This window comes from Pongo abelii, chromosome 12, assembly GCF_028885655.2.
Source record: "Pongo abelii isolate AG06213 chromosome 12, NHGRI_mPonAbe1-v2.0_pri, whole genome shotgun sequence".
Classification (NCBI taxonomy): domain Eukaryota; kingdom Metazoa; phylum Chordata; class Mammalia; order Primates; family Hominidae; genus Pongo; species Pongo abelii.
Window position 1 is genome coordinate 117,569,557 of NC_071997.2, and position 27,360 is coordinate 117,596,916.

The 27,360-nt window shown below is 39.3% G+C and overlaps 1 protein-coding gene across 2 annotated transcripts in view; it reads left to right on the top strand.

The window, feature by feature from the left end:
• NBAS (NBAS subunit of NRZ tethering complex) overlaps positions 1 to 27,360 on the top strand; it is a 395,596-nt gene that overhangs the window by 298,188 nt on the left and 70,048 nt on the right. For both annotated transcript variants that reach the window (XM_024242131.2, XM_054548369.2), the window contains exon 45: positions 25,683 to 25,901. In XM_024242131.2, the coding sequence (XP_024097899.2) occupies positions 25,683 to 25,901 (219 nt within the window). The remainder of the gene's footprint in view (positions 1 to 25,682; positions 25,902 to 27,360) is intronic.

The window sequence follows — 27,360 nt, forward strand, 5'->3', positions numbered from 1 at the left end:
AATTGGCCAAAGGACCATGTACGCAGTACAATCATAAATGATAATACATTCTGCTCCTGGAGAGGACTCTGGTGGGATGCTGAGCTGTTGGTGCATTCTGCAGCCCTCGCAAGCCTCTTCATTAATAAGCTGGAAGGAGTACACTCCCTTTCCTGCAAAGCATGTGGATTCTAAATTCATAGGGGGTGTAAATCTTGGGGAAGACAGAGGAATAAATAAAAGATCTCAGAATTATGTGCAGCAAATACCAAAACATTTTTTACACGATAAAAGCAGTGAGGGAAAGGAATCTGAAAATAACCTCCCTACTACAGTGCTCTCCTCTTTCTGGCAAACTTCATGGTTCTGCAGCTGTTTATTACTCAACTGTAAATCTTTAGTGAGTTGGACTCCCTTTGCTCTTCCATTCTTTCTTCATCATATAAGCTCCCTCCTCTCATTTAAGTACCTTTCAGACTTACAAACAGATTTATCTCCTAATTGCTATTTCATAAATACACTCTCTAGCCTGTGCAGTGAAGGAATTTATAATAAACAGCCATGCCCTTTCCTCACAGCTAGTGCCTACTGCTTCATCAAGTACTGGCACCCATAGGATGTAAAATTGCAGCTGTCGCAGGATGTCGACTTGATAGCCAGGAAGATCTCTTCATAAATGAGGATGGTAAACAAATAGCTTAATTAAAGATGTGGAGGCAGAAAGGTAGAAATGGTTAATAATAGAGTCAATGGAGCTGGGGATATAGCCAGGAAAGGCCCCGTAGTATAAAAGGTATTTGAGCTGAGTCTTAACTGATGAGGGTATTTGTTATGAGCATCACAGAAGGAAATATTAGAAAGATGGGAACATCCAAGACATATTTAGCAGTTTTAATAAAAACATGAAATAACCTAGTACCTTTAGTTAATTTTAAATAATATGGTATAAATTGGAGCATAGGATGAGGCCAGAAAGATAGGAAGGGGCTTGGGAATGAAAACTCTTGTATACCTGGCTAAAGGATAGACCTCATCTTGGGAATGGATCAGTTAGACATAAGTTGTCAACCAGGTGGTGACACTGCCATATTTTTGTTTTAGATTACTTTTAGGCTGGGTGCAGTGGCTCACACCTGTAATCCCAACACTTTGGGAGGCTGAAGCAGGTGGATTGCTTGAGGCCAGGAGTTCAAGACCAGCCTGGCCAACGTGGTGAAAACCGTGGAGTCCCAGCAATTTAAAAGGCTGAGGTGGGAGGATCTCTTGAGCCCAGGAGGTGGACGTTGCAGTGAGCCAAAATCACGCCACTGCATGCCAGCCGGAGCAACAGAGTGAGACCCTGTCTCAAGAAAAGATATATATATCTCACCACTTTCGTGATGATTGGAGAAAGGAACAGAAGTGTAGGGCCATGGAAATTTCGTTGTGAAGGCTCTTGCAGCCTGGTGCGGGAGAGATGATGGTGGCCCAAGCTGAGGCATGAGCAGCAAACACCTGGATTTGGGCTCGTTACTGCAGTGTGGGCATGTGTGCTACCTGCGTTTGTTTTCATATTGTATTTTCCTGAATGTGCCTTGAGGAAATTCCACCAGCTATTTAACATTTTATTCACTGAATCACCTCGCAGAGTTCCTTAATCATTATAGAACCATTTTTTGTCCAGTATGCCTCATCTGATGCGGGCTTTTTTATGTCACCCTATGAGTAAAAAGACTATGAAAGATTGATGCTATTTGATCACCAGGTATTAAAAATTCTCATAAGGAGAACAGAGAAAACAATTTTAAATCAACATAGACACAGGAAAATCTGGGAAATTTTATTCTTTAATGTTGTAGGCTCTCAATGTGTTGAATTGAATTGAATCTTGATAGATCTTAGAGACATCATAAGCTGTTTTAATAGTAGCGTGGTAATGTAGAAAGAGACAGGTTTGTAGTCAGACCTTCCTGAGTTTCTATCCAGTTTTGACTTTGGGAAAATTACTCTATATTCTGAGTTAAGTTTTTGCCTTTGTATAATGAGGAACTATAATCACTACTGTATACATATAGATTAGTTTTAGAGTGTTTTTAGACACAAGTAAAAAGACAATAAAAATTGGTTTAACTTACCAGAAAATTTACTGGCTCTTGTAAGTGAAAGATCCAGAGGTGGGGATGACTTCAGGGCTGGCTATGCAAGCGGCAGGCATCATCACGGAGCCAGTTTCTTTCCATTTCTTTTCTCTGCTTTCTGTCATGTTAGTTTCACCATAAAGCACTTTGTTGTAGTAGTTGCAGGACGATACCTGGCAATAACTGGGGCTATGTTGCTTCTTGATTCACATCCATCCAGATGGTGTGACAGAGCCTCCCACAAGACCAAACAGAAAGTTCTAAGCTTTATGCTGGTTAGAGCACTCCTGAATCAACCCTGTGGCCCCTGGTATGGCAGATGCTAATTAGCACCAGCCCGGTTTACCTGTCACTCTGGTGAGAGGGATGAGATTGCCCTGGATGATCTAACTCTTGGTTTTGCATGATCCTGAGTAGTTTGAAGTGTTAGGATAAGACCTAGATTTTCATATCAACATTTGATTTTGCTATAAATACAGTGGACCTACTTTCAATGATCTTAATAATAACAATTTGTGGTATATACCACTACATGCATGTAACAGAAGATTTCTAAATGGAAAATGTGAATGAATGCTTTCCAATTTTGTTAAGGCCTGTATGCGCTCAATAACAATAGATGTATTTATTACTGATTTCAGTAACATTTCATCTCATTTCTAACATTTTTCATGGCCCTCTCCATGAAGATAAAGGTGACCTTCAAGCTGTTGAAAAACTTAGGAATGTATTAGCTTATATCGTTGCTGAAAGTGAGCAGTAAAAAAGAGAGGGCCATCTACACTTTGCTGAAGAGTAATACTATTTCTGTGGTTATTGTACAAGGCAAAGGGTAAAGTTTAAGGTAAAGTGGCCTATACCCTGCATTACTCACTTTTATTATAGGAGCAATTGATAATTAAGCAAAAAAGCATAATTATAATGATGATGTTATGTTAAGTATATAAATGAATGTGACAAGACAGGTATGGTTATTTTTGTGTTTGAATATTTTATTAGCTTTAGTAAAGCAAAAATTTTAGAACTTAACTTTCACTTTCATTTGCATAATATTTAAAATACCATTTCATCATATTCTATACGTTTATAAACAGCACTTAACATGCTATACTAAGCACTGAGAAGAAAAGAGTGACTAGGTGGGGGTTCACAGCCTGGTGAGGAGAGTGCATACCATAAAAGCACATACAGCATTTGGCATCAGCACACAGAGATGACTGTTAGGCTATTAGCAAAACATAAAGTGATTTATTGTTTTAATGAAGTTAGTTAAATATAGCTGAGATAATTTGATGTCTCTTTTGTAGCTCCAATGTTTGCTGGCTCCTGCAAGCCATCCTGTTATCATCAGAGCAGATTTACAGGTGTTTTAAAAACTCTGAGTTATAACTCACTAGTGGATCCTGTAATTAGTTTGAGCATTGTGGTCAGCATTAAAGACACACAAGCAAAACAGACCACTAGACTGTGGATTAGGATCAGAAACATCAGAATGTATCTCCGCTTAGTAGGGGGTCATATCGTTTCATGACATTTTTGTTTGCTTTCAATATATGCAAATATGTCTGTGTATATATGTATAATAATTGACTTTTGATACATAATATTATTTCTTACTGTTGGTCTTGGGCAAAAAAGTTTGAAAGCTGCTGTGTCAACTTACTGGCAGCTGACGACATACATCAGAGGAGTGCCTGCTCCAGGAGCTGGCATAAGACAGCGTAGTAGTGTTTTTCAATCCTTTAACATAATGTGATTTACAAGCGAAACCGCCTGTCTCCTTCAACCCCATCCACTCTGTCCAGACTCTTGCAGTGATCACCTCACTGTCCCTTTGTTTCAAGTCCCAGGACCCACCTCCATTCACCTCCTAAACTCACCATTGGCCAGTTGGTTGGGTCACTCAGAAGCTTAAAGGCTCCACAGCAGCACACTTTCTTTGCTATTAGAATTAACCAGGAAATGCTCATGCAAGATACTGGTTTCTTTCCACCAATACCGATGTCTTTCCCAAACCCACAGATTGAGTCAGTAAGCCTGATAAGAGCCAGGGAATTTGCGTTTTTGAGGTTGCACTTAGGTAATTTCAATACAGGTGGTCTGAAAATCACACTTTAGGAAAACAGTACTCCAAAGCCATGAACTTGAACCTTTTTTACTCATGTAGCTAACTTAAAATCACCTGATTACCTCTCACACACTTGATATCTAAAAATTTTATAATTTTAAATGATTACAAAGGAAGGCATAGTTTCCAGCACATTTTAAATATTCACATTTAAAGTAAAACTGTAACATAGCTCTATTTCTATACAACATATGTGATTTGATGTCTACTGCTATCACTTAAAAACGCACAAGAACACATCTACAGCTGTCAGAAAGGTTGCATCTTTCCTTTTTCTCAAACCATTTCTACTGTTTCTTTTGTCAAAGAGAAATAAAGCCAGATACTTTTTAAAGGCAGTAAAGACAGATTTTCTTAAGTACTAACTACTGCAGAGGGAAGAGAGCCCAGCATAAACCAAGCTCAGCTTCACCAAAACAAAAAAGACAGAATACTTTTTCAACAATGGGGTGTGTGAAAGGAAAGGCATGAGGGGAGTTAAGGGAGGTTTGGTCCATGTAACTGAACCATCTTGGTTTGCAAATCGGCACTTATCTGGAGAAGAAACAAACTGCTCATGTCTTTATGACAGCAGGTAGTTGTGCAAGTTGGAACAGGGTGCCCATGGAAGTGAGGCCCTTACCCTCCCACAGAGAGTTGGCTCCTTGAGTGTTTATATTGCAAAGAGACTGATCCCAGGTCCTTCAGGAAACACACTAGGTGGTAGAAGATTTACATCTCAAAGGGACAGAGAAAGGATTGTAATTGCAAGCTTTCTAAACTAAGTGCTGTAAAGAGGGGTTGAGGAGCCTATTGGCTTATCACCAGGTGTTGGCTAGAACAAACAATACATTCTACTGACAGCTTTAAACTTTCTTGGCATTTTGAGGGGGACTGGAGTCATTCTAGGGACATGGTCTTGCTAGAAGCCCTGCTAAAATTTGGTCAAGTGTATTAATGCAGGGGTTTGGATGGAGTCATTTTGTATAGAGAGTTTGTGTAGTTTTCGCTTTCATGTAATTTTATTGTAATGCAATTCAATGTCTTTGTGCTTAAAAGTCATGTTTCTCTGCATCAGAAATAATCAAATAGAAAGTAACATTTAAAAAATGTCTTGTGACTCTAGGGTTTCAAGGGTTTTTTTTTTAAATTCTATCTTCAGTTATTTTTTCAATTATTGCAGCATATATTTGATCAGAGCAGCATTGATGTATTGGGGGAACCTGCCACCAATATTTCAACATAGGTTCTTTCTATTTTCCCTGAGTGTCGGCCGACCTGAGAAATAAAGAGAAAGGGTACAAAGAGAGGAATTTTACAGCTGGGCCGCTAGGGGTGACATCACATATCGGTAGGTCCTTGATGCCCATCTGAGCCGCAAAACCAGCAGGTTTTTATTAAGGACTTCAAAAGGGGAGGGGGTGTACGAACAGGGAGTAGGTCACAAAGATCACATGCTTCAAAGGGCAAAAAGGAGAACAAAGATCACATGCCTCTGAGGCCAATAAAGATCACAAGGCAAAGGGCAAAGCAAAGATCACAAGGCAAAGGGCAAAATCAAAAACTCCTGATAAGGGTCTATGTTCAGCTGTGCACATATTGTCTTGATAAACATCTTAAACAACAGAAAACAGGGTTTGAGAGCAGACAACCGGTCTGACCTCAAATTTACCAGGGTGAGGTTTCCCAATCCTAGTAAGCCTGAGGGTACTTCAGGAGACCAGGGCGTATTTCAGTCCTTATCTCAACCGCGTAGGACAGACACTCCCAGAGCGGCCGTTTATAGACCTCCCCCCAGGAATGCATTCCTTTCCCAGGGTATTAATATTAATATTAATATTAATATTAATATTAATATTCCTTGCTAGGAAAAGAATTTAGGGATATCTTCCCTGCTTGCACGTCCATTTATAGGCTCTCTGCAAGAAGAAAAATATGGCTCTTTTTGCCCAACCCCGCAGGCAGTCAGACCTTATGGTTCCCTTCCCTTGTTCCCTAAAATCGCTGTTATTCTGTTCATTTTCAAGGTGCACTGATTTCATATTGTTCAAACACGCATTTTACAATCAATTTGTACAGTTAATGCATCATCACAGTGGATCTGAGGTGAGGTACATCCTCAGCTTACGAAGATAACAGGATTAAGAGATTAAATGTAAGACAGTCGTAAGAAATTATGAGTATTAGGGAAGTGATAAATGTCCATGAAATCTTCACAATTTATGTTCCCCTGCCGCGGCTCCAGCCAGTCTGTCCGTTTGGGGTCCCTGAGTTCCCGCAACATTGATTTATTTTTTTGATAAATAACTATTAAATATAAAAATAAAATTATATTCAAAATGCACATCTTAATGAGGTAGAGATTTAAATATTGTTTTTAACTAGTTTATGTGCTCTTGGATGACTATTGTTAGATTGTGATTGAGTTCAATGTCAGTTTTCTATTTTATATTTGCATAGATATGAGTACTTAAAAACCTTGTTCACATAAATAAGTGGATGGAGAAGTTTTGCCATAGCAGAGTCACTTAATTCTTTGAATTTCTTATAAGTTGTAGACCAAAAATCATATAGCAAACTTTTGTTAAAAATTAATTTTTAATGATTTATCAGCAGATGCCTCATTTAGATCCTTCATAAATTGTGTTGAAAGCACAGCATTGGGCCTGTAATCCCAGCACTTTGGGAGGCTGCGGTGGGCAGATCACCTGAGGTCAGGAGTTTGAGACCAGCCAGGCCAACATGGTGAAGCTCCATCTCAACTAAAAATACAACAATTAGCTGGGTGTGGTGGTAGGCTTTTGCAGTCTCAGCTACTTGGGAGGCTGAGGCAGGAGAATCTCTTGAACACAGGAGGCAGAGGTTGCAGTGAACCAAGATTGTGCCACTGCACTGCAGGCTGAGTGACAGAGAGAGACTCAAAAAAAAAAAAAAAATTAAATGGGAGATGTTACAACCGATACCACAGAAACACAAAAGATCGTTCAGAGCTACTATGAACACCTTTACATGCGCAAACTAGAAAACCCAGAGAAAGTGGATAAATTCCTGGAAATATCCTAGATTAAATCAGGAAGAAATAGAAACTCTGAACAGATAAATAACAAGTAGCAAGACTGATACAGTAATTTTTAAAATTGCCAACCAAAAAAGTCCAAGACCAAATGGATTCACAGCTGAATTTTATCAGGCATTCAAATAATTGGTACCAATCTTACTGAAACTATTCCAAAAGATAGAGAAAGAGGGAATCTTTCCTAAATCATTCTGGGAAGCCAGTATCACCCTAATACCAAAACCAGGAAAGATGTAGCAAAAAGGGAAAGCTATGGACCAATATCACTGATGATCATAGATGCAAAAATCCTCAACAAAATAACCAAATCCAACAGCATATCAAAAAGATAATACTGCATAATCAAGTGGGTTTTATACTAGGGATGCAGGGATGAATTAACATATGTGAGTAAATAAATGTGATATATCACATAAACAGAATTAAAAACAAAAATCATATGGTCACCTCAATAGATGCAGAAAAAGTATTTGACAAAATCCAGCATCCCTTTATGATTAAAACCCTCAGCAAAATTGGCATATAAGGGACATACCTCAAGGTAATAAAAGGCATCTCTGACAAACCCACAGCCAACATTATACTGAACAGGAAAAAGTTGAAAGCATTTTCTCTGAGAACTGGAATAAGACAAGGATGCCCAATTTCGCTATAATGTTGATGCTATTCAGCATCATGCTGGAAGTCCTAGCCAGAGCAGTCAGACAAGAGAAAAAAATAAAGGGTGTCCAGACTGGTAAAGAGGAAGTCAAATAGCCACTATTTGCCAAATGATATGATTGTTTACCTAGAAAACCCTAACGACTCATCCAAAAAGCTTCTAGGTCTTATAAATGAATTCAGTAAAGTCTCAGTGTACACAAATCAGTGGCACTGCTATGCAACAACAATGACCAAGCTGAGAATCAAGTCAAGAACTCAACCGTTTTTACAACAGCTGCAAAAAAAATAATAATAATAATAATAAAATACTTAGGAATATAAGCAAGGAGGTGAATGATCTCTACATGGAAAACTACAAAACACGGCTGAAAGAAATCATAAATGACAGAAACAAATGGAAACACATGCCATGCTCAAGGATAGGTAGAATCAATATTGTGAAAATGACCATATTGCCAAAAGCAGTCTACAGATTCAACGCAATTCCCACCAAAATACCATCATCATTCTTGACAGAACTAGAAAAAAAATCCTAAAATTCATATGGAACCCAAAAAGAGTCTTCATAACCAAAGCAAGACTAAACGAAAAGAACAAATCTAGAGGCATCATATTACCTAACTTCAAACTATACTATAAAGCTATATTAATAGTTACCAAAACAGCATTGTACTGGTACGAAAATATGCATATAGACCAATGGAACAGAATGGATAACCCAGAAATAAAGCCAAATACTTACAGCCAACTGATCTTTGCCAAAGCAAACAAAAACAAAGTGGGGAAAGGTCACTCTATTCAACAAATGGTGCTGGGATACTTCATTGGCAAGCCACCCGTAGAAGAATGAACCTGAATCCCCATCTCTAACCAAATACAAAAATTAACTCAAGATGGTTCAAGGACTTAAATCTAAGACATGAAGCATAAAAATTCTAGAGGATAATGTTGGAAAAACTCTTTTAGACATTGGATTAGGCAAAGAGTTTATGACCAAGAACCCAAAGCAAATGAAACAAAACCAAAGATAAATAGATACTACCTAATTAAACTAAAAAGCATCTACACTGCAAAAGAAATGATCAGCTACTCAACAACCTACAGAGTGGGAGAAAATATTCACAAACTAAGCATCTGATTAAGGACTAATCCAGAATCTACAAGGAACTCAAACAAATCAGCAAGAAGCAAGCAAACAATCCCATCAAAAAGTAAGCAAAGACATGAATAGATACTTCTCAAGAGGAGATACACCAATGGCCAAAAAACAGGAAAAAATGTTCAACATCACTAATTATCAGGGAAATGCAAATCAAAACTACAATGAGATGCCACCTTATTCCTGCAAAAATGGCCATAATTTAAAAATAATAAAAAAATAGATGTTGGTGTAGATATGATGAAAAGGGAACATCTTTACACTGCTGGTGGGAATGTAAACTAGTACAACCACTATGGAAAACAGTACTGGAGATTCCTTAAAGAACTAAAAGTAGAACTAACATTTGATCCAGCAACCCACCAGTGGGTATTTAACCCAGAAGAAAAGAAGTCATTATATGAAAAAAACACTTGCACACGCATATTTATAGCAGCACAATTCGCAATTGCAAAAATATGGATCAGCCAACAAGTGGATAAAGAACATGTGAGATACACGTGCATGTGCACACACACACACACACACCCCATAGAACACTACTCAGCCATAAAGAGAAATGAAATAATGACATTCACAGCAACCTGGATGGAGTTGGAGACCATTATTCTAAGTAACTCAGGGGTGGAAAACCAAACATCTTGTGTTCTCACTTATAAGTGGGAGCTAAGCTATGAGGACTTGGAGATGTAAGAATGACATAATAGACTTTGGGGACTTGGGGAAGGGTTGGAGGGGAATAAGAGATAAAATACTACACATTGGGTATAGTATACACTGCTCTGGTTATGGGTATACCCAAATATCAGAAATCACCACTAAAGAACTTTTCCATGCAAACACCACCTGTTCCCCCAAAACTATTGAATTTTTTTTTAAAGTAACTTAGAAGAAAAAAAAAAGAAAGAAAGCAAAGCACTGGGAACCTTGTGACATGCAAGAAGAAGTTTGTTATCCAGTCACTGTGTAATCACCTAATGGGTTCTTTCTACCACTGCACAGAGACCCCAGCTTTGCAGTAAAGAAAGTTTAATTGACTGTAGGCTGGCCGTGCCATGCTGGAAATGGAGTTATCAATCACTTGAAGCCTTCTAGGTTAAGGTTTTTTAAAAGGCAGTTTGGGGGAAGGGGTGTGAGTGGCTAGGAAATGGGTGCTTGCTGCTGATTGATTGGGGTACAGTCATAAGAGTGTAGGAAGTGAGCCTTCTGGGTGCCGAATTGCTTCTGGGTGAGTCCGGGTGGAGCCATGGATCTCAGACATGCAAAACACATGAATAGATATCTCAGAAGGCCAGTCTACAATAGTGACGTTATCTGCAGGAGTAATTGGAGAAATTGCATATCTTGTGACCCCAGAATGTAATAATGGCTGGCAATTGCTTATGTCTGCATCTTAGGAGAATTCAGTTTCCTCTCTCCTCTTAGCCTGGTAGTCTCTCACTCACTTTACAAAGGCAGTTGAGTTTTGGGGCAAGGGCTGTTATCATTTAAACTATAAAGCAAATGTCTGACAGCTTGAAGGCTAAAGGCAAGATGGGGGTTGGCTAAATTAGATCTCCCCCACTGCCATAATTTTCTCACTGTTAAAATTTTTGCAAAGGTGGTCTCCATTGGAGCCTGTTATACACCAGCATTCTGAATTGTCCCTTTGGTGTTCTGGAGCTCTTTAGACATCAGAACAATGTATCAGAGTCAGACTCAGGAAGAGTGTCAGACATGCCTTTCTTGTGTTAGTTGAAGGCTGTTGTGAAAGGGGAGTTGGGAAAGAGCACAGGCTTCACACCTTGATCAGTTTTAGGAAAGAATACTTAGAGAAGGTGGAAATTAATTTAGAAACGGATTCCCTTTAAACTGTCTGTGCCTGCGTCCCTGTTGGAAGGCTTTGTGTGCTAGTGGCACGCATACCTCAGTTTGGAGACCACTGGCCCAAGGATAATGTGTAAGTTTCCCAGCATGGCACCCCCAGTGGCCCCAGCACCCTTTGCATCTCTTCTCCTGCTGGACAATCCCTTGCCTAAGCACACGCCTACACACATTTGCACCACCAAGAGCTTTTCCAAGTATAGCTTGGGAGTGAGACTGGAGAAGGAACGATGTCTGGCTTTGGTGATCGAACTCCTGGGATAGTTTAATCTTTTTCAGAATTGATTCCCCCTCCTTTCCAAAATATACTACAGCTGCTGCTATGCACCCGCTCCCCTACCCCATGAGACATCTTGAAGTCGTGAGCTACTGTTTTTGGTGAGAATATATTATATCCTGTAGGTTTTTTGGAGCACAGTAAAAGGTTGAGAGTTACAGCCTTAGAACATTCTTCTTCTATAAAAGCCTTTATTTAATTAATTCCTCATTCTGTCCTCTTTGCCTGCAATCCACCCTCCCCTCCTTCTTCCACATGAACTCTTGCTGATGCTTCAAGTCCTGCTTCAGGTGTCACCTCCTTCTTAAAGACTTGCCTTTCTAAAACAATTTTTTTTCTTGGTGTACCCACATACTTAATTTATATTTCTGTCACATTTTATAAATTTTTATTTCCGTGTTGACTTTTCCATTAGGATGTATGTTCTTCCAGGATAGTGATTCTGTCTTAATTTACCTTTGTATCCTCTGTGCCAAGGCCAGGCCTAGCACATAGTGAGTATGAAAGTGTTTAAACATGAAAAGGAGGAGGGAGAGATGGATGAAAAATAGGGTGAGTTTGTAAATGGAAACCTATAAAGAGAGGACATATGCGTATTTTTTTAATTAGTTAAATAATAAACTGTTTGTAAACCCTGATTTTTTCCACCTCACTCTGTAGGTAGCACCTGGATTTTTCTTAAGTCACCTGCCATCCTAAATAACAGCCTTATGTTCAAAGTCATGCTATGTTCTTTTTTTTTATTTTTATTTTATTTTATTTTTTATTTATTTATTTTTGAGATGGAGTTTCGCTCTTGTTGTCCAGGCTGGTGTGCAATGGCACGATCTCAGCTCACCGCAACCTCCACCTCCCGGGTTCAAGCAATTCTCCTGCCTCAGCTTCCTGAGTAGTTGGGATTACAGGCACGTGCCACCGTGCCCGGCTAATTTTGTATTTTTAGTAGAGACAGGGTTTCTCCATGTTGGTCATGCTGGTCTCGAACTCCCAACCTCAGATGATCCAACCGCCTCAGCCTCCCAAAGTGCTGGGATTACAGGCATGAGCCCCTGTGCCCGGCGTTATGTTCATTTTTAAAAGAAAAAAAGTCTGCTTAGCAAGATTTCACAGCGGTGAAGTAGGTGCAGATGATGTAGGTCATCTTGGTGAATTATGAATCAAGCCATTAGCTAAAACTTCTGGTGCTGATTGTGTTGCTCTCCTGCTGAAGATCCTTTTATGCCTCCCAAGGCATGAAGATGATGATGCTATCATCAGCTCAGCATGCGGGGCCCTTCCTCATGTTGTCATTTCTGCTTCATTCTTCCTCATTCTCTGACAGACTGTTAACTTGTGTCAGAGGCGTTTGAACCAGAGCAACTCCATCTTGAATAGGAGCTGGGTGAAATAAGGCTGAAACCTACTGGGCTGCATTCCCAGGAGGTTAAGGCATTCTAAGTCATAGGATGAGATAGGAGGTCGGCACAAGATACATGTCATAAAGACCTTGCTGATAAAACAGCTTGCAGTAAAGAAGCCAGCTAAAAGCCAACAAAACCAAGATGGTGACGAGAGTGAGCTCTGGTCATCCTGACTGCTACATTCCCACCAGTGTCATGACAGTTTACAAATGCCATGGTGATGTCAGAAGGTTATCCTATATGATCTAAAAAGGGGAGACATGAATAATACACCCCTAATTTAGCATATCATCAAGAAATAACCATTAAAATGGGCAGTTAGCTGCCCCAAGGGCCTATGGAGTAGACATTCTTTATTCTTTTACTTTCTTAATAAAGTTGCTTCCACTCTATGGACTTTGTTTGTTTGTTTATTTTTTATTATTATACTTCAGGTTCTAGGATACATGTGCAGAACGTGCAGGTTTGTTTCATAGGTATACACTTGCCATGGTGGTTTGCTGCACCCATCAACCCATCATCTACATTAGCTATTTCCCCTAATGCTATCCCTCCCCTAACTCCCCACACGCCGACAGGCCCCAGTGTGTGATATTCCCCTCCCTGTGTCCATGTGTTCTCATTGTTCAACTCCCACTTATAAGTGAGAACATGCGGTGTTTGGTTTTCTGTTCTTGTGTTAGTTTGCTGGGAATGATGTTTTTCAGCTTCATTCATGGCCCTGCAAAGGACATGACTCATCCTTTTTTATGGCTGCATAGTATTCCATGGTATATATGTGCCACATTTTCTTTATCCAGTTTATTATTGATGGGCATTTGGATTGGTTCCAAATCTTTGCTGTTGTGAGCAGTGCCTCAATAAACATACGTATGCATGTGTCTTTATAGTAGCATGATTTATAATCCTTTGGGTATATATTCAATAATGGGATTGCTGGGTCAAATGGTATTTCTAGTTCTAGATCCTTGAGGAATTGCCGCACTGTTTTCCACATGGCTGAATTAATTTACACTCCCACCAACAGTGTAAAAGCATTCCTATTTCTTCACATCCTCTCCAGTATCTGTTGTTTCCTGACTTTTTAATGATTGCCATTCTAACTGGCATGAGACAGTATCTCATTGTGGTTTTGATTTGCATTTCTCTAATGAACAGTGATGATGAGCTTTTTTTCATATGCTTGTTGGCCGCATAAATGTCTTCTTTCGAGACATGTCTGTTCATATCCTTTGCCCACTTTTTGATGAGGTTGTTTATTTCTTGTAAATTTGCTTAAGTTTTTTGTAGATTCTGGATATTAGCCCTGTGTCAGATGGATAGATAGCAAAAATTTTCTCCCATTCTGTAGATTGCCTGTTTACTCTGTTGATAGTTTCTTTTGCTGTGCAGAAGCTCTTTAGTTTAATTAGATTTCATTTGTCTACTTCGGCTTTTGTGGCCATTGCTTTTGGTGTTTTAGTCATTAAGTCTTTGCCCATGCCTGTGTCCTGAATGGTATTGCCTAGATTTTCTTCTAGGGTTTTTATGGTTTTAGGTCTTATGTTTAAGTCTTTAATCCATCTTGAGTTAATTTTTGTTTAAAGTGTAAGGAAGGGATCCAGTTTCAGCTTTCTGCATATGGCTAGCCAGTTTTCCCAACATCATTTATTAAATAGGGAATCCTTTCCCCATTGCTTGTTTCTGTCAGGTTTGTCAAAGATCAGATGATTGTAGATGTGTGGCATTATTTCTGAGGCCTCTGTTTTGTTCCATTGGTCTATATCTCTGTTTTGGTACCAGTACCATGCTGTTTTGGTTACTGTAGCCTTGTAGTATAGTTTGAAGTCAGGTAGCATGATACCTCCAGCTTTGTTCTTTTTGCTTAGAATTGTCTTGGCAATGTGGGCTCTTTTTTGGTTCCGTATGAAATTTAAAGTAGTTTTTTTCCAATTCTGTGAAGAAAGTCAATAGTAGCTTGATGGGGACAGTATTGAAACTGTAAATTACTTTGGGCATCAGTATGGCCATTTTCACGATATTGATTCTTCCTATCCATGAGCATGGAATGTTCTTCCATTTGTTTGTGTTCTCTCTTATTTCCTTGAGCAGTGGTTTGTAGTTCTCCTTGAAGAGGCCCTTCACATCCCTTGTAAGTTGTATTCCTAGGTATTTTATTCTCTTTGTAGCAATTGTGAATGGGAGTTCACTCATGATTTGGCTCTCTGTTCATTATTGGTGTATAGGAATGCTTGTGATTTTTGCACATTGATGTGTATCCTGAGACTTTGCTGAAGTTGCTTATCAGCTTAAGGAGATTTTGGGCTGAGACGGTGGGGTTTTCTAAATATACAATCGTGTCATCTGCAAACAGGGACAATTTCACTTCCTCTTTTCCTAATTGAATACCCTTTATTTCTTTCTCTTGCCTGATTGCCCTGGCCAGAACTTCCAATACTGTGTTGCATAGGAGTGGTGAGAGAGGGCATCCTTGTCTTGTGCTGGTTTTCAAAGGGAATGCTTCCAGTATTTGCCCATTCAGTATGATATTGGCTGTGGGTTTCTCATGAATAGCTCTTTTTATTTTGAGATACGTTTCATCAATACCTAGATTATTGAGAGTTTTTAGCATGAAGGGGTGTTGAATTTTGTCAAAGGCCTTTTTTGCGTCTATTGAGATAATCGTGGTTTTTGTCATTAGTTCTGTTTATGTGATAGATTACGTTTATTGATTTGCATATGTTGAACCAGCCTTGCATCCCTGGGATGAAGCTGACTTGATCATGGTGGAGAAGCTTTTTGATGTGCTGCTGGATTCAGTTTGCCAGTATTTTATTGAGGATTTTTGCATCGACGTTCATCAGGGATATTGGCCTGAAATTTTCTTTTTTGTTGTTGTGTCTCTGCCAGGTTTTGGTATTAGGATGATGCTGACCTCATAAAATGAGTTAGGGAGGATTCACTCTTCTGTTGTTGGATAGTTTCAGAAGGAATGATACCAGCTCCTCTTTGTACCTCTGTTAGATTTCGGCTCTGAGTCCATCTGGTCCTGGACTTTTTTTGGTTGGTAGGCTATTAATTGCTGCCTCAATTTCAGAACTTGTTGTTTGTCTATTCAGGGATTTGACTTCTGGTTTAGTCTTGGGAGGGTGTATGTGTCCAGGAATTTATCCATTTCTTCTAGATTTTCTAGTTTATTTGTGTAGAGATGTTTATAGTATTCTCTGATGGTAGTTTATATTTCTGTGGGGTCAGTGGTGATATCCCCTTTATCACTTTTTATTGCATCTATTTGATTCTTCTTTTATTCTTTATTAGTCTGGCTAGCGGTCTATCAATTTTGTTGATCTTTTCAAAAAACCAGCTCCTGGATTCATTGATATTTTGAAGGGTTTTTTGTTTCTTTATCTCCTTCAGTACTGCTCTGATCTTAGTTATAGTTATTTTTTTGCCTTCTGCTAGCTTTTCAATGTGTTTGCTCTTGCTTCTCAATAGTTCTTTTAATTGTGATGTTAGGGTGTCAATTTTAGGTGTTTCCTGCTTTCTCTTGTGGGCATTTAGTGTTATAAATTTCCCTCTACACACTGCTTTAAATGTGTCCCAGAGATTCTGGTACATTGTGTCTTTGTTCTCATTGGTTTCAAAGAACATCTTTATTTCTGCCTTCATTTTGTTATTCACTGAGTAGTCATTCAGGAACAGGTTGTTCTGTTTCCATGTAGTTGTGCGGTTTTGAGTGAGTTTCTTAATCCTGAGTTCTAATTTGATTGTACTGTGGCCTGAGAGACTGTTTGTTATGATTTCCATTCTTTTGCATTTGCTGAGGACTGTTTTACTTCCAATTATGTGGTCAATTTTAGAATAAGTGCGATGTGGTGCTGAGAAGAATGCATATTCTGTTGATTTGGGGTGGAGAGTTCTGTAGATGTCTATTAGGTCCTCTTGGTCCAGAGCTGAGTTCAAATCCTGGATATCCTTGTTAACCTTCTTTCTCGTTGATCTGTCTAATATTGACAGTGGGGTGTTAAAGTCTCCCACTATTATTGTGTGGGAGTCTAAGTCTCTTTGTAGGTTTCTAGGAACTTGCTTTATGAACCCGTATTGTCATTGGTTCTCTTTATGTGATGGATTATATATATATATATACATATGCACACACATGGAGAGAGAGAGAGAGAGAAGCTCTTCTTGGTGCATTGATCCCTTTACCATTATGTAATGCCCTTTTTTGTCTCTTTTGATCTTGGTTGGTTTAAATTCTATTGTATCAGAGACTAGGATTGCAAACCCTACTTTTTTTCGTTTCCATTTGCTTGCTAAATATTCCTCCATTCCTTTATTTTGAGCCTGTGTGTGTCTTTGCACGTGAGAATGGTCTCCTGAATACAGCACACCGATGGCTCTTGACTTTCATCCAATTTGCCAGTCTGTGTCATTTAATTGGGGCATTTAGCCTGTTTACATTTAAGGTTAATATTGTTATATAAAAGTTTGATCCAGCCATTATCATGCTAGCTGGTTATTTTGGCCGTTAATTGATGCGATTTCCTCATAGCGTCGATGGTCTTTACAATTTGGTGTGTTTCTGCAGTGGGTAGTACTAGTTGTTTCTTTCCTTGTTTAGTGCTTCCTTCAGGAGCTCTGACTTCTTTCTTGAGTGAGATCCAAAAACCCTCTCTTGGGGTCTGATCTGGACACCTTTCCCATAACGCTTTCATTCTGCATTCCAGCCAAGCCCATGTACTTCTAGGTGCCCCACTTGCTCCTTTGACTAGTGATCTCTTCACATTCTTCCTTTCTTGCCTTAGTTTCTATTCACTCTTGAGGACTGTCCTTGGAGATGTCACCTTTCAGCAACCCTTTCCTGACCTTGCATGCCCGTCCCTTCCAGTCTGCAGAGTGCCCCTTCTGAGGGCTCCCGTGGCACCTTGCATTTACCCTGTTGTAGTTGTAGGATGATCATGCCTCTTTGTAATGTCTTTTATCTCTCCGTATTTACAACTAGACTTTGACATACCCAGGGGCAGGGCCTTGGTCTAATTTTGTCACCAGCACTCAGCCCAAGGCAGATGCACAGTGTGCACTCAGTGGATGTATGTTGAATGAATAAACAGAAAGCCATCAGTAGCTTGATGCTGTTGTGCCCCTTCCTGCATGACTTCTGATCCAGGGTGGCATTGTCCCGATGGCAAACATTTGGTCTCAGTTTTTTGCTTCTTTGTTTCAAGTCCCTTAAAGTGTCCTTTTGTAATGTCTCCTAGGGCCTTCTTACAGGAATTACTTACTGCAGAGTAACTGGGTAATTTTGGAGCATTCTGAACCACAACTTTCCAGGGACATGTTGAGAACATGTAATTTTATTGCACTTGTAAAGAATCTTTGTTTTCTCTGTATGTTGATCAGAGTTGTTCAGTAATTTAATAGCTATTTACTTTTTGTCTGCAGTGTGTTAGACATTATGTTAGGTCTAGGAATACAGAGATTTTAAAAGCACAGTTTCTATCCTAAAGGATCTCATTGTTTAGTCAGGGAGATGTACAAGTAACCGGATAATTTCAATGCAATATTCTTTGATATAGGTCAGGAAGGCTCCTCAGAGGAGTGAACTCCTGCACTGATTCCATACACACAGGCAAAGGCCTAAGAAAGGGTGATTATTTTTTTCTCAGATAACTATAGCTTTTAGTTTTTCTTTGAAATAAGATTTTCTTACAGTGTTTTAAAAATGGGAATCTAATGAGACATTTCCATGTAATTATCTTCAATATACAAGTGGCTCTCAGTGGCTTCCAAATCAGATTCCTTATCTAGCCTGGCATTCCAGGCCACTTATAACTTACTTTCAGTTTATCTTTTCAACTAGAACTGTTTAATATTATAAATCAGAGATCAGAAAATGATGGCCTATAGGTCAAATTTAGCCCACTGCCTGTTTCTGTACAACCCCTAGCTAAGACTGGCTTTTACATCTTTTTAAAGGATTGCAAAAACCAGCCAACCAACCAAACAAACAAAAGAGTGTCTAATAGAGATTCTGTGTGGCCTGCAAAGCCTAGCATATTTACCGTCCAGCCCTTTATGCCACACTATTTCTAAACTAAAGTGCTCTAGTGGTTAGAGATGTATCATGAGCCCTCCTACTTACGTGCTTCCTCAAGTGCACTTTTACTGTTCTCTTTGTAAACAGTGTCATCCATCCATCCATCCATCCATCTTTCCATTCAACAGAGAGGCATTTGTTATGTATGAGCCACAATTCTGGGCTTTGGGAATGTAGCAGTGACAAACAATAAGCAATAGAAGCCCAGTGTGTCAATTAGGAGGAAAAAGTACTGCAGGACCAGGAGAAAGAGGTGGAGAGAGTGCCAAGTTTCATGGAGTGGTCAGGGAGGGCCTCTCGGATAAGGTGACATTTTTGTGAAGTCCCAAGAGAAGTAGAGGGTCAAGTCATGAGGGTGCCTGGGAGAACATTCCAAGTAGAGAGACCGATGACTGTGAAGACTCTGAGGGGGCCTGCAAGGGTGCTGGGGTGTTTGAAGTGGCCTGAGAGTGTGAAGGCAGGGAGAGGATAGGATGAGAGAGGCAGGGTGAGGGGAAGAGCAGATCGCATGGGGCCTGATAGGGCATGAAAGACTGGCTTCTATTCTTAGTGAGTTGGGAAGCCATTACAGGGATTTGAGCAGAAGCGTGGCTGGAGCAGATGTGTGTTTTTAAGATACCATTGTGCTGCTGGGTAGTGCTGGAGTAACAAAGCAACCCCAGAGTCACAGTGGCCTAGCACAACAGACGCCTCCCTCAGGGTCCATACCCACTTGGGGTCTCCTCAAGTTCCTTGTCAGGAGAAGGAGTGGGACTGGAAAATTGGGTGTGATTGCCTTAGCCAGAGTGATACATGACACTTCTGCCACGTTTTATGGGTCCACCTAGCCATGAAACCCTGTCTAACTACAAGGGCGTTGAGAAGCATAGAGAAGCGGATAGGATGTGTGGTGGTAACCACTGTCTGCTGCAGCCCACCCTTTTATTCACCAAGCCTTCTTTCCACCACAGAACACACTCTGCTTCTCCACTAGAGGAAACCACCCAGGGTCCTAGTCACTCCAGGGAGCCCAAAGTCGGCATAATACTCAGTAGGCTGCGCATCAGGTCCAGCTGTGATCCAGACTGTGAACCAGATGGACAAATCCTCCGCCCTGTTTCCCCCACACCTACCCCGACACCCAACTTACATGGTGAAACAGGGACAAGATAATTGCATTAAGCACTCACCTTGGAAAGGGAGACAATAAGAGATATGTGGCAGACACGACTGTGAGGCAGCTTAAAAAATCTGCTGTACAGACATTATGAGGGCTTCCCTACTGTGGGGTAGGTAAGGGGCCTTAATTAGGCCTTAATTCTGCTTTCTAGGAGCAACCTTGTTATCCTTTGTTCTCCGTGACCCCAGTTTCTTCCCTCCAGGGAAGACCTCTCCACTTCCTTCCTGGGCCACATGAGGAGTGGATGTTGGAGGCCTGTACCCTCAAGGTTGAAGGCCCAAGTGTTAAGTTTTAAATAGTCACAGGCATTTTCAGTCCAGGTTTGTGGTTTCTTGGGCAGCATCACTATCTCAGAAATTTAATCGGGTTCTTATTTATTTGATTTCTCTTAATGTCATGTGCCCGTAGCCACATCTACAGGGTCTTTTCATTTGTTTTGAAATATTGTTCTATATATCTTTGATGTATCACCCCTGTACATTCTCTCTCTCCACTTAAAGGGGGCTAGCTTAAAGCTATCAGGTTTCTGTTTAAGGACGACATCATTAATTGGATCTCTGCCCTGAGTCGTTTTGTCCAATTGAAAGAATTTACGGAGTGTCACGCCCTTGGTTTTTCTCTTTCCTGAAGCATTTTAATCTTCTAAAGGTTTTACTTGGCATTTGTTATATAAGGATTTCTCTGTCTTATCTCTTACTCATGGGGTCTAGAATTAGTAAGTTGGTTTTTGTTTTTTTAACCCAGTATGGCCCTGAATTTCTGGGCTGTTTCTCTATTCTGTTTCACTCCTGCTTCCGATCTGGACAGTACTTCTTGTAATACCCACAGCATCATATAACATCCAACACATTTCTGGTGTTCCATTTCCCAAGTTCATTAGGGGTATGATCTGCCCCCCAAGTTACCACAGATAATAGTTTTATTAAGTATTTTTTTATAGCATATCATAGATTACTGTGTTTTTCTAATCTTTTTTTTTTTTTTTCAATGCCTGATATCTGAAAACCAAAGCCACACATTGCCTCACTCTTGGTACCTGTTGTATGTCAGAATAAGCTAAGGTTTGTGGTGGCTTTCGGTAGATAGTCTCTCATGCACCTAATCCAATAAAAGACTGCAAAGGGGCCTCTACCACAAAGTCACTTAAGGATCCAGGCTGATGGAAGCTCCATCATTTTGTATTGGCACCATCTGGGCCCCACCTTCTCCTCAATTGTTGTGGTTAAAAAAGGGAAACTGGATAGTGATCCATGTGGGTTTTTTTATTGCCTGGCTTAGAAATGGTATATGTCACTTCTGCTCAGATTTCATTGGCTGGAACACAGCTCATCCTAACTACAAGGGAATTGACAAATGCAGTGGAAGAGATGGAATGCTTGTGTTTGGTGAGCACCACTATCTGTCACACTGGGAGACAAGTTAGAACCGTTGCATTGCTCTTTATGAGAGATGATGGTGGCTGGGAACTGAGTGGTGGCAGTGAAGGTGGTAGGAAGCAGTGAGAACCCAGATATGTTTTGAAGCTTGACCCAATAAGATTTGCTGATGTCATCGATGATTCCTCAGTCCCTCTGCCCCCTTCTCACTATATTATCTCGCATGATATATGTGGTTTCTTTGTAAGCCTGGTTCATGTTTTTATCTCATTTTTTATAGGTCTTGGAAAGTAGATGTTCAGTACCTATTTGTTAACTGATGACACAGTTTAGCCACTTATCTTTGTTTCACAAAATCCGTTATTATTTTTCATAGCAATTACTAGTTGCTACAGGGAACAGTTAAAAATATAATCTTGGTTGGATATTATAGTAATGATATACATGAATGACATGTTAATGCTTTGGGCTTAAGAAAAGAATGTTAAGAATAATGGTACCGTGGGGCCACTAGATACAGTGAAGAAATTGCCATTTTTTTACTCTGGTACTTTTTTTTCAGTCATTTCTTTCTTTTACTTCTGTTCCTTCCATTATAGAACAGTTTAAAGAAAATAAATCTACTAGATGTAAATTCAGTGTTAAACATATATTTTTTAATCATACCCTGGAGTCTTTCGGCAATGAACCTGTTTTTACAAAGTATAGTAATAAAAAGCTTGAATTAAGTAAAACGCCTAGTCAAATAAAACACCTTACATATTTTTAATCATAATATCATTCTGCTTCTTAGAGGTTCTAGCTAGCTCAGGAAAATTAACTTAGGATTGCATTTATTTACACTCTGCCTTGTTCAGTGTCAGGTTACATAGTTATTTTGAAATATTTAGTTCTCTTGAAGGATTATTTTAAATAGAAAAAGAAGATTTTCTAATGACACTGTAGTGATGAAGTCAAACAATTTGAACTCTTGAAAAAGTTGCACCTGTCTCTCATAACCTACAGCTAGTTTTCTGAAAGCATAGACTTCAGTGTGAGGGCTAGACTCAGTAATGCTGACGAGACAGTTTATACATACAAAGTAGGTGGGTTATGCACTTGGATGTTGGAGCAGAGGACTTGCCAGTAGAATGCTTGTAGAGGCTAGATTGACTCCAAGTGTCTCGATAATGAAACATGACTAGGAATTTGCCTTGCAAAAAAGAGGGAAAGGAGCATTTCATTGAGACAAGATGGCAAGTAAGAGCACCAGGTAATGACAAAGAGTCAGTGTGGCTGTAGCTTAGTGTTCGAGTTACAATTATACCATGAAGCCAGAGACTTAGCTGGGGACCAGTTTGTGAAGGTTGGTTCTTGAGTTCCGTGCTAAGAAATTTGGGGAGCTTATTTAAAAAAAGATTTTTCTAAAAGGGAATTATATGACAAATTTATTAGGAAGATGACAAGCTAACAGGGGAGAGGATGGCATATGTATTTTATCCATTGGTCAAATTAAATGTCAGCATCTGTTTACTGAGCACTTACTGTGGGCAAGATGCTGTGCTGACTGTTTTACATATTGTCTCAAGTTCTTAAAATTGTGCAGCAGGGGTCGTTTTTTTTCATTTTGTAGCTGAAGAAACTAAAGCTTGAAGCACTTTGTCAAGTTTCTTAAAGTCACACCAGTAGTAAATATTAAACACAAGTTTTCTGAATGTATTGTTCTTCCTGCTTACCATATATTCATTCCATGGTTGGTTGACAAAGGCGAGTCAAGACTTGGACAACGATGATCTCATCTGGACCTCTTTCAGGGGATAGGGACCCATTGTTTCACCCAGGACCCTACTTCCTGCCCATGTGAATTAGCTGCCTATCCCTATTCTGTAGCCAGTCTGTTTTTGAAACTCTTCCATATCACACAATAGGCTAGGAAGAGTGTATACATTTGGCTAGCTGATATAGCCAAGTAATTTCTGAAATTTATATTTCTTGGGGAGACAAATATGAATATAATAAGAGATTCACTCTGCTATAAACTCTTATTCGGCCTTGATTTTGTCATTCAGCATTCAACCAGCATGCACTCTCTAATAAACTTGGAGCCTGTGAAGATGCAGAAATCGTTGAGTGGAAGCTGTGTAATGTAAGGTGGCAGGGAGCACTGACTTGGTAACCAAGTGTTCTGAATTCCAGTTTTTACTCTTCTCTTGTACGCGATGACCCCTAACATACCACTGAGCCTCCTGGAGCTCAGTCTCTTCATCTACATGTATGAAGGGAGGGTGGTCTGTTGAACAAAACACAGATCTAGTATTTTGTATTTCTGAATCACAGGGAGGAGTTAACAGTTTATTTGTGGGCAAATACAGTAACATAATTAATACTTGTCAGTCAATGGTGGGCTCTGATTTTTTTAATGGCTTAGAGCCAGAAATCTGGTAAGAAGCGGGGACTACGGAACTTGTTTGAAAGCTGCTTTTGCAATGCATTTCCAATTTCATTGGAAATAGTACTTTCCTAAAGATCTCTTTTATCAATATTTATATAGGATTAGGAAAATGTCCCCTATCAGCATTTTTTTTTTTTTTTTTTTGAGACGGAGTCTCGCTTTGTCGCCCAGGCTGGAGTGCAGTGGTGCGATCTCAGCTCACTGCAGCCTCCGCCTCCCGGGTTCATGCCATTCTCCTGCCTCAGCCTTCTGAGTAGCTGGGACTACAGGCGCCCGCCACCACACCCGGCTAATTTTTTTTTTTTTGTATTTTTAGTAGAGACCGGGTTTCACCATGTTAGCCAGGATGGTCTCGATCACCTGACCTTGTGATCCGTCCATCTCGGCCTCCCAAAGTGCTGGGATTACAGGCGTCCTACCAGCATTTTAAAGTCATAACTCTGTTAGTGACTTGGAGGGAGCTAGTAGGAAAGGAAGGGTCTGGGGGCAGCTTACCTCCTGGTGTGGTCACTCATGCCATGTATTTCAGCCTAGTCCTGCTTTTCAGAATGACCAGACATGTACAATGACTGCTTTTAGGAAGTAGAAAAAAAATGAGATTCTGTCGTAGGAGTCTTTATCTCTTTTTATTAAAAGAAAAAAATCAACACGTCCTTTTGAGAATATAGTAAAAATGTACTTGAGTAGCTGACAGAAGACTGCAGTCCAGGATCCAAAGCAGCACAAATCAGTGAGGCCTGAGAAGGCGCTAGGGTCTCTCAGAGGCGTCTGCTTCCTCCATCAACAAAGCACAAAGTTTAGACTTAGTTTTGTATTCTTGAGGGTAAGAGCTTAATATTTTAATATTAGAAAAATAGCACATTCTTGAGGATAAATGAGCTTAGTATTTTATTAATTAGAAAAATATAACTCCCATATATCTAACACAGTATACAGCAATCTGATGCATGTCACTGAATAAATGGGTGAAAACGATGTTTAGAATCTTTGGAAAGAAGGAAAGAAAAAAGCTCATAATCCTAACTCCTTAATAATATATATATATGCATATGTCTGAATATATATTTAATGTATTTTTATACATACATACACTTTGTATGCATGTACAGGTTGAATTTCCTGAATCTGGGAATCTGAAATGCTGCAATATCTGAAACTTTTTGAGTGCCAACATGATGCTCAAAGGAAATGCTTATTGGAGCATTTTGGATTTCAGCCTTTTGAATTAGGGATGCTAAATTAGCAAGTATTCCAAAATCCAAAAAAAAATCTGAAATCTAAAATACTTCTGGTTCCAAACATTTCAGATAAGCAATACTCAACATACACACACACACACACACACACAAAATAGAAAATATATAAAATACATATATTGTATAGCAGATATAGTTTGAAGTTTAATGTAAACATTATCTAGAGAGTTTTGCATTCTGATTTCTAAGTTTTAACATTCTATGACAAACATATTCCAAAATGTTTGGATAATGTTTTTATAATTCTAATTTTAATGACTACATAATATTCCAGCCTGTAATTTAAAATAAGCTAGTTATCATTTCTTCTATCAGTTAGATTATTTTTGAAGTTATATTAATAGTCTTATTCCAGTTAAAATCTTTATGCCTGTATTTATTTTCTTTTTTTGAATTTTTTTCTTATAATAAGTGATCAGAACTGGGAATATGGCTGTAGAAATGACTCCTCATTTTTGCACTGTAACCGGCAGTCAGTATGAATACTAGTTTCATCACTTTACCTGCTTTGGGTATTAACATTTTTAAAAATCTTAATTACTAGTTTAATAATGCAAATGGCACCTCACTTTTTGTTTTCTTCACAGAAGAAAAACTAGTATAACAAGTGCTATTTATTGGTTAAAATCATATATACAAAAATTTCACTTTTGTTCTAACTCATTAACACTTGCTGAATATGCAATATGTAATAATGCAGGGTTCTTTGGTCTCACTATTATTTAATTCTTTTTTTTAAGCTGTCTGTGGAAGCCCGTAAAGAGATGACTAGAAAGGCTATTAAGACAGTTAAACATTTTATTGAGAAGCCAAGGAAAAGAAACTCAGAAGATGAAGCTCAAGAAGCTAAGGATTCTAAAGTTACCTATGCAGATACTTTGAATCATCTGGAGAAATCACTTGCCCACCTGGAAACCCTAAGCCACAGCTTCATCCTTTCTCTGAAGAATAGTGAGCAGGTAAAGAAATGGGAACTTCTATATGCTCACTCTGTATCAGTATATTCTTTTTTTTTCCTTTAATGTTACATTAGTCGTTTTGACAGGGTTTTCAGACTTGCAGATATCCTTGAGAATGGTCCGCAAGCCTTTTTTGGTTAACCTCTTCATGATCACTTGATTGACAATTCAGTTTCCACTTCTTTCAAAATGACATTAAGCCACTTGGCACAGTTGTTATGGGGAAATAGAGGAAGTGGGTGAGAAGGGTGGAAATGGAGATGGTAGCAGGAGTTGAACACTGGATAGCTGTCTGGGGTGAGGGGAGAGGTCTCTAAAATGAAGAAATGAGAAGACGGTGGTGCTCAGACTTTACTTCTAGCTGGTAGAATTAAAAAATAAAAATAAAAATAGGCTGGGCACGGTGGCTCACGCCTGTAATCCCAGCACTTTGGGAGGCCAAGGCAGGTGGATCACGAGGTCAGGAGTTCGAGACCAGCCTGACCAACGTGGTGAAACCCTGTCTCTACTAAAAATACAAAAAAATTAGCCAGGCCCAATGGCGGGCACCTGTAGTCCCAGCTACTCAGGAGGCTGAGGCAGGAGAATGGCTTGAACCTGGGAGGCGGAGCTTGCAGTGAGCCAAGATCGTGCCACCGCACTCCAGCCTGGGTGACAGAGCGAGACTCCTTCTCAAAAAAAAAAAAAAAAAAAAACATTAGCCGGGTGTGCTGGCATGCACCTGTAATCCCAGCTACTCAGGAGGCTGAGGTAGGAGAATCTCTTGATCCTGGGAGGCGGCGGTTGCGGTGAGCTGAGATTGCTCCACTGCACTCCTGCCTGGGCGACAGAGCGAGACTCTGTCTCAGATAGATAAATAAATAAATAAATAAATAAATAAATAAATAAATAAATAAATATTTTGATTTTCTTTTCCCTCCTAATTTTCAGAAAAAAATCAGAAATAGCCTCTTATGTCTACCCTGTTTTTTTGTTAAATGTATACCCTTATCCTGTTTTTATGTTGCATGTTTCCAACATGAAATATAATTGCATTATTGAGAGGAATTTTTTGACTACTAAAATTGTTTCTAGTTGGTTTCCAGTTCCTTGGTGTCTCAAAAACAACATCATGAAGTTTGGCGTTCCCTACCTGTGATGAGGTTTGAAGACACAGGTGTTAGGACTATACAATGAAACCAGAAGCTCTCTGAGGCCGTTAGAGATTTTGTTCTATATTTTAACAATTGTGGGAGTTGAGATAATTTTTTCTATAACTGGAAAGTTGACAAATCAATAAATAAATGGTTTCCATGTAAGTGAAAACAGTGCTTATATATATGAATAATATTCCATTTGCCCTATAATACTATGGTAAATGAACCTTATAAGTGGCCATTAACCTCCTCTTTTATTTTTCTTAAACCTTACATGTTTATTGAATTGTATTCTTGCGTTGTAGAATGGCTAGAAAGATCAG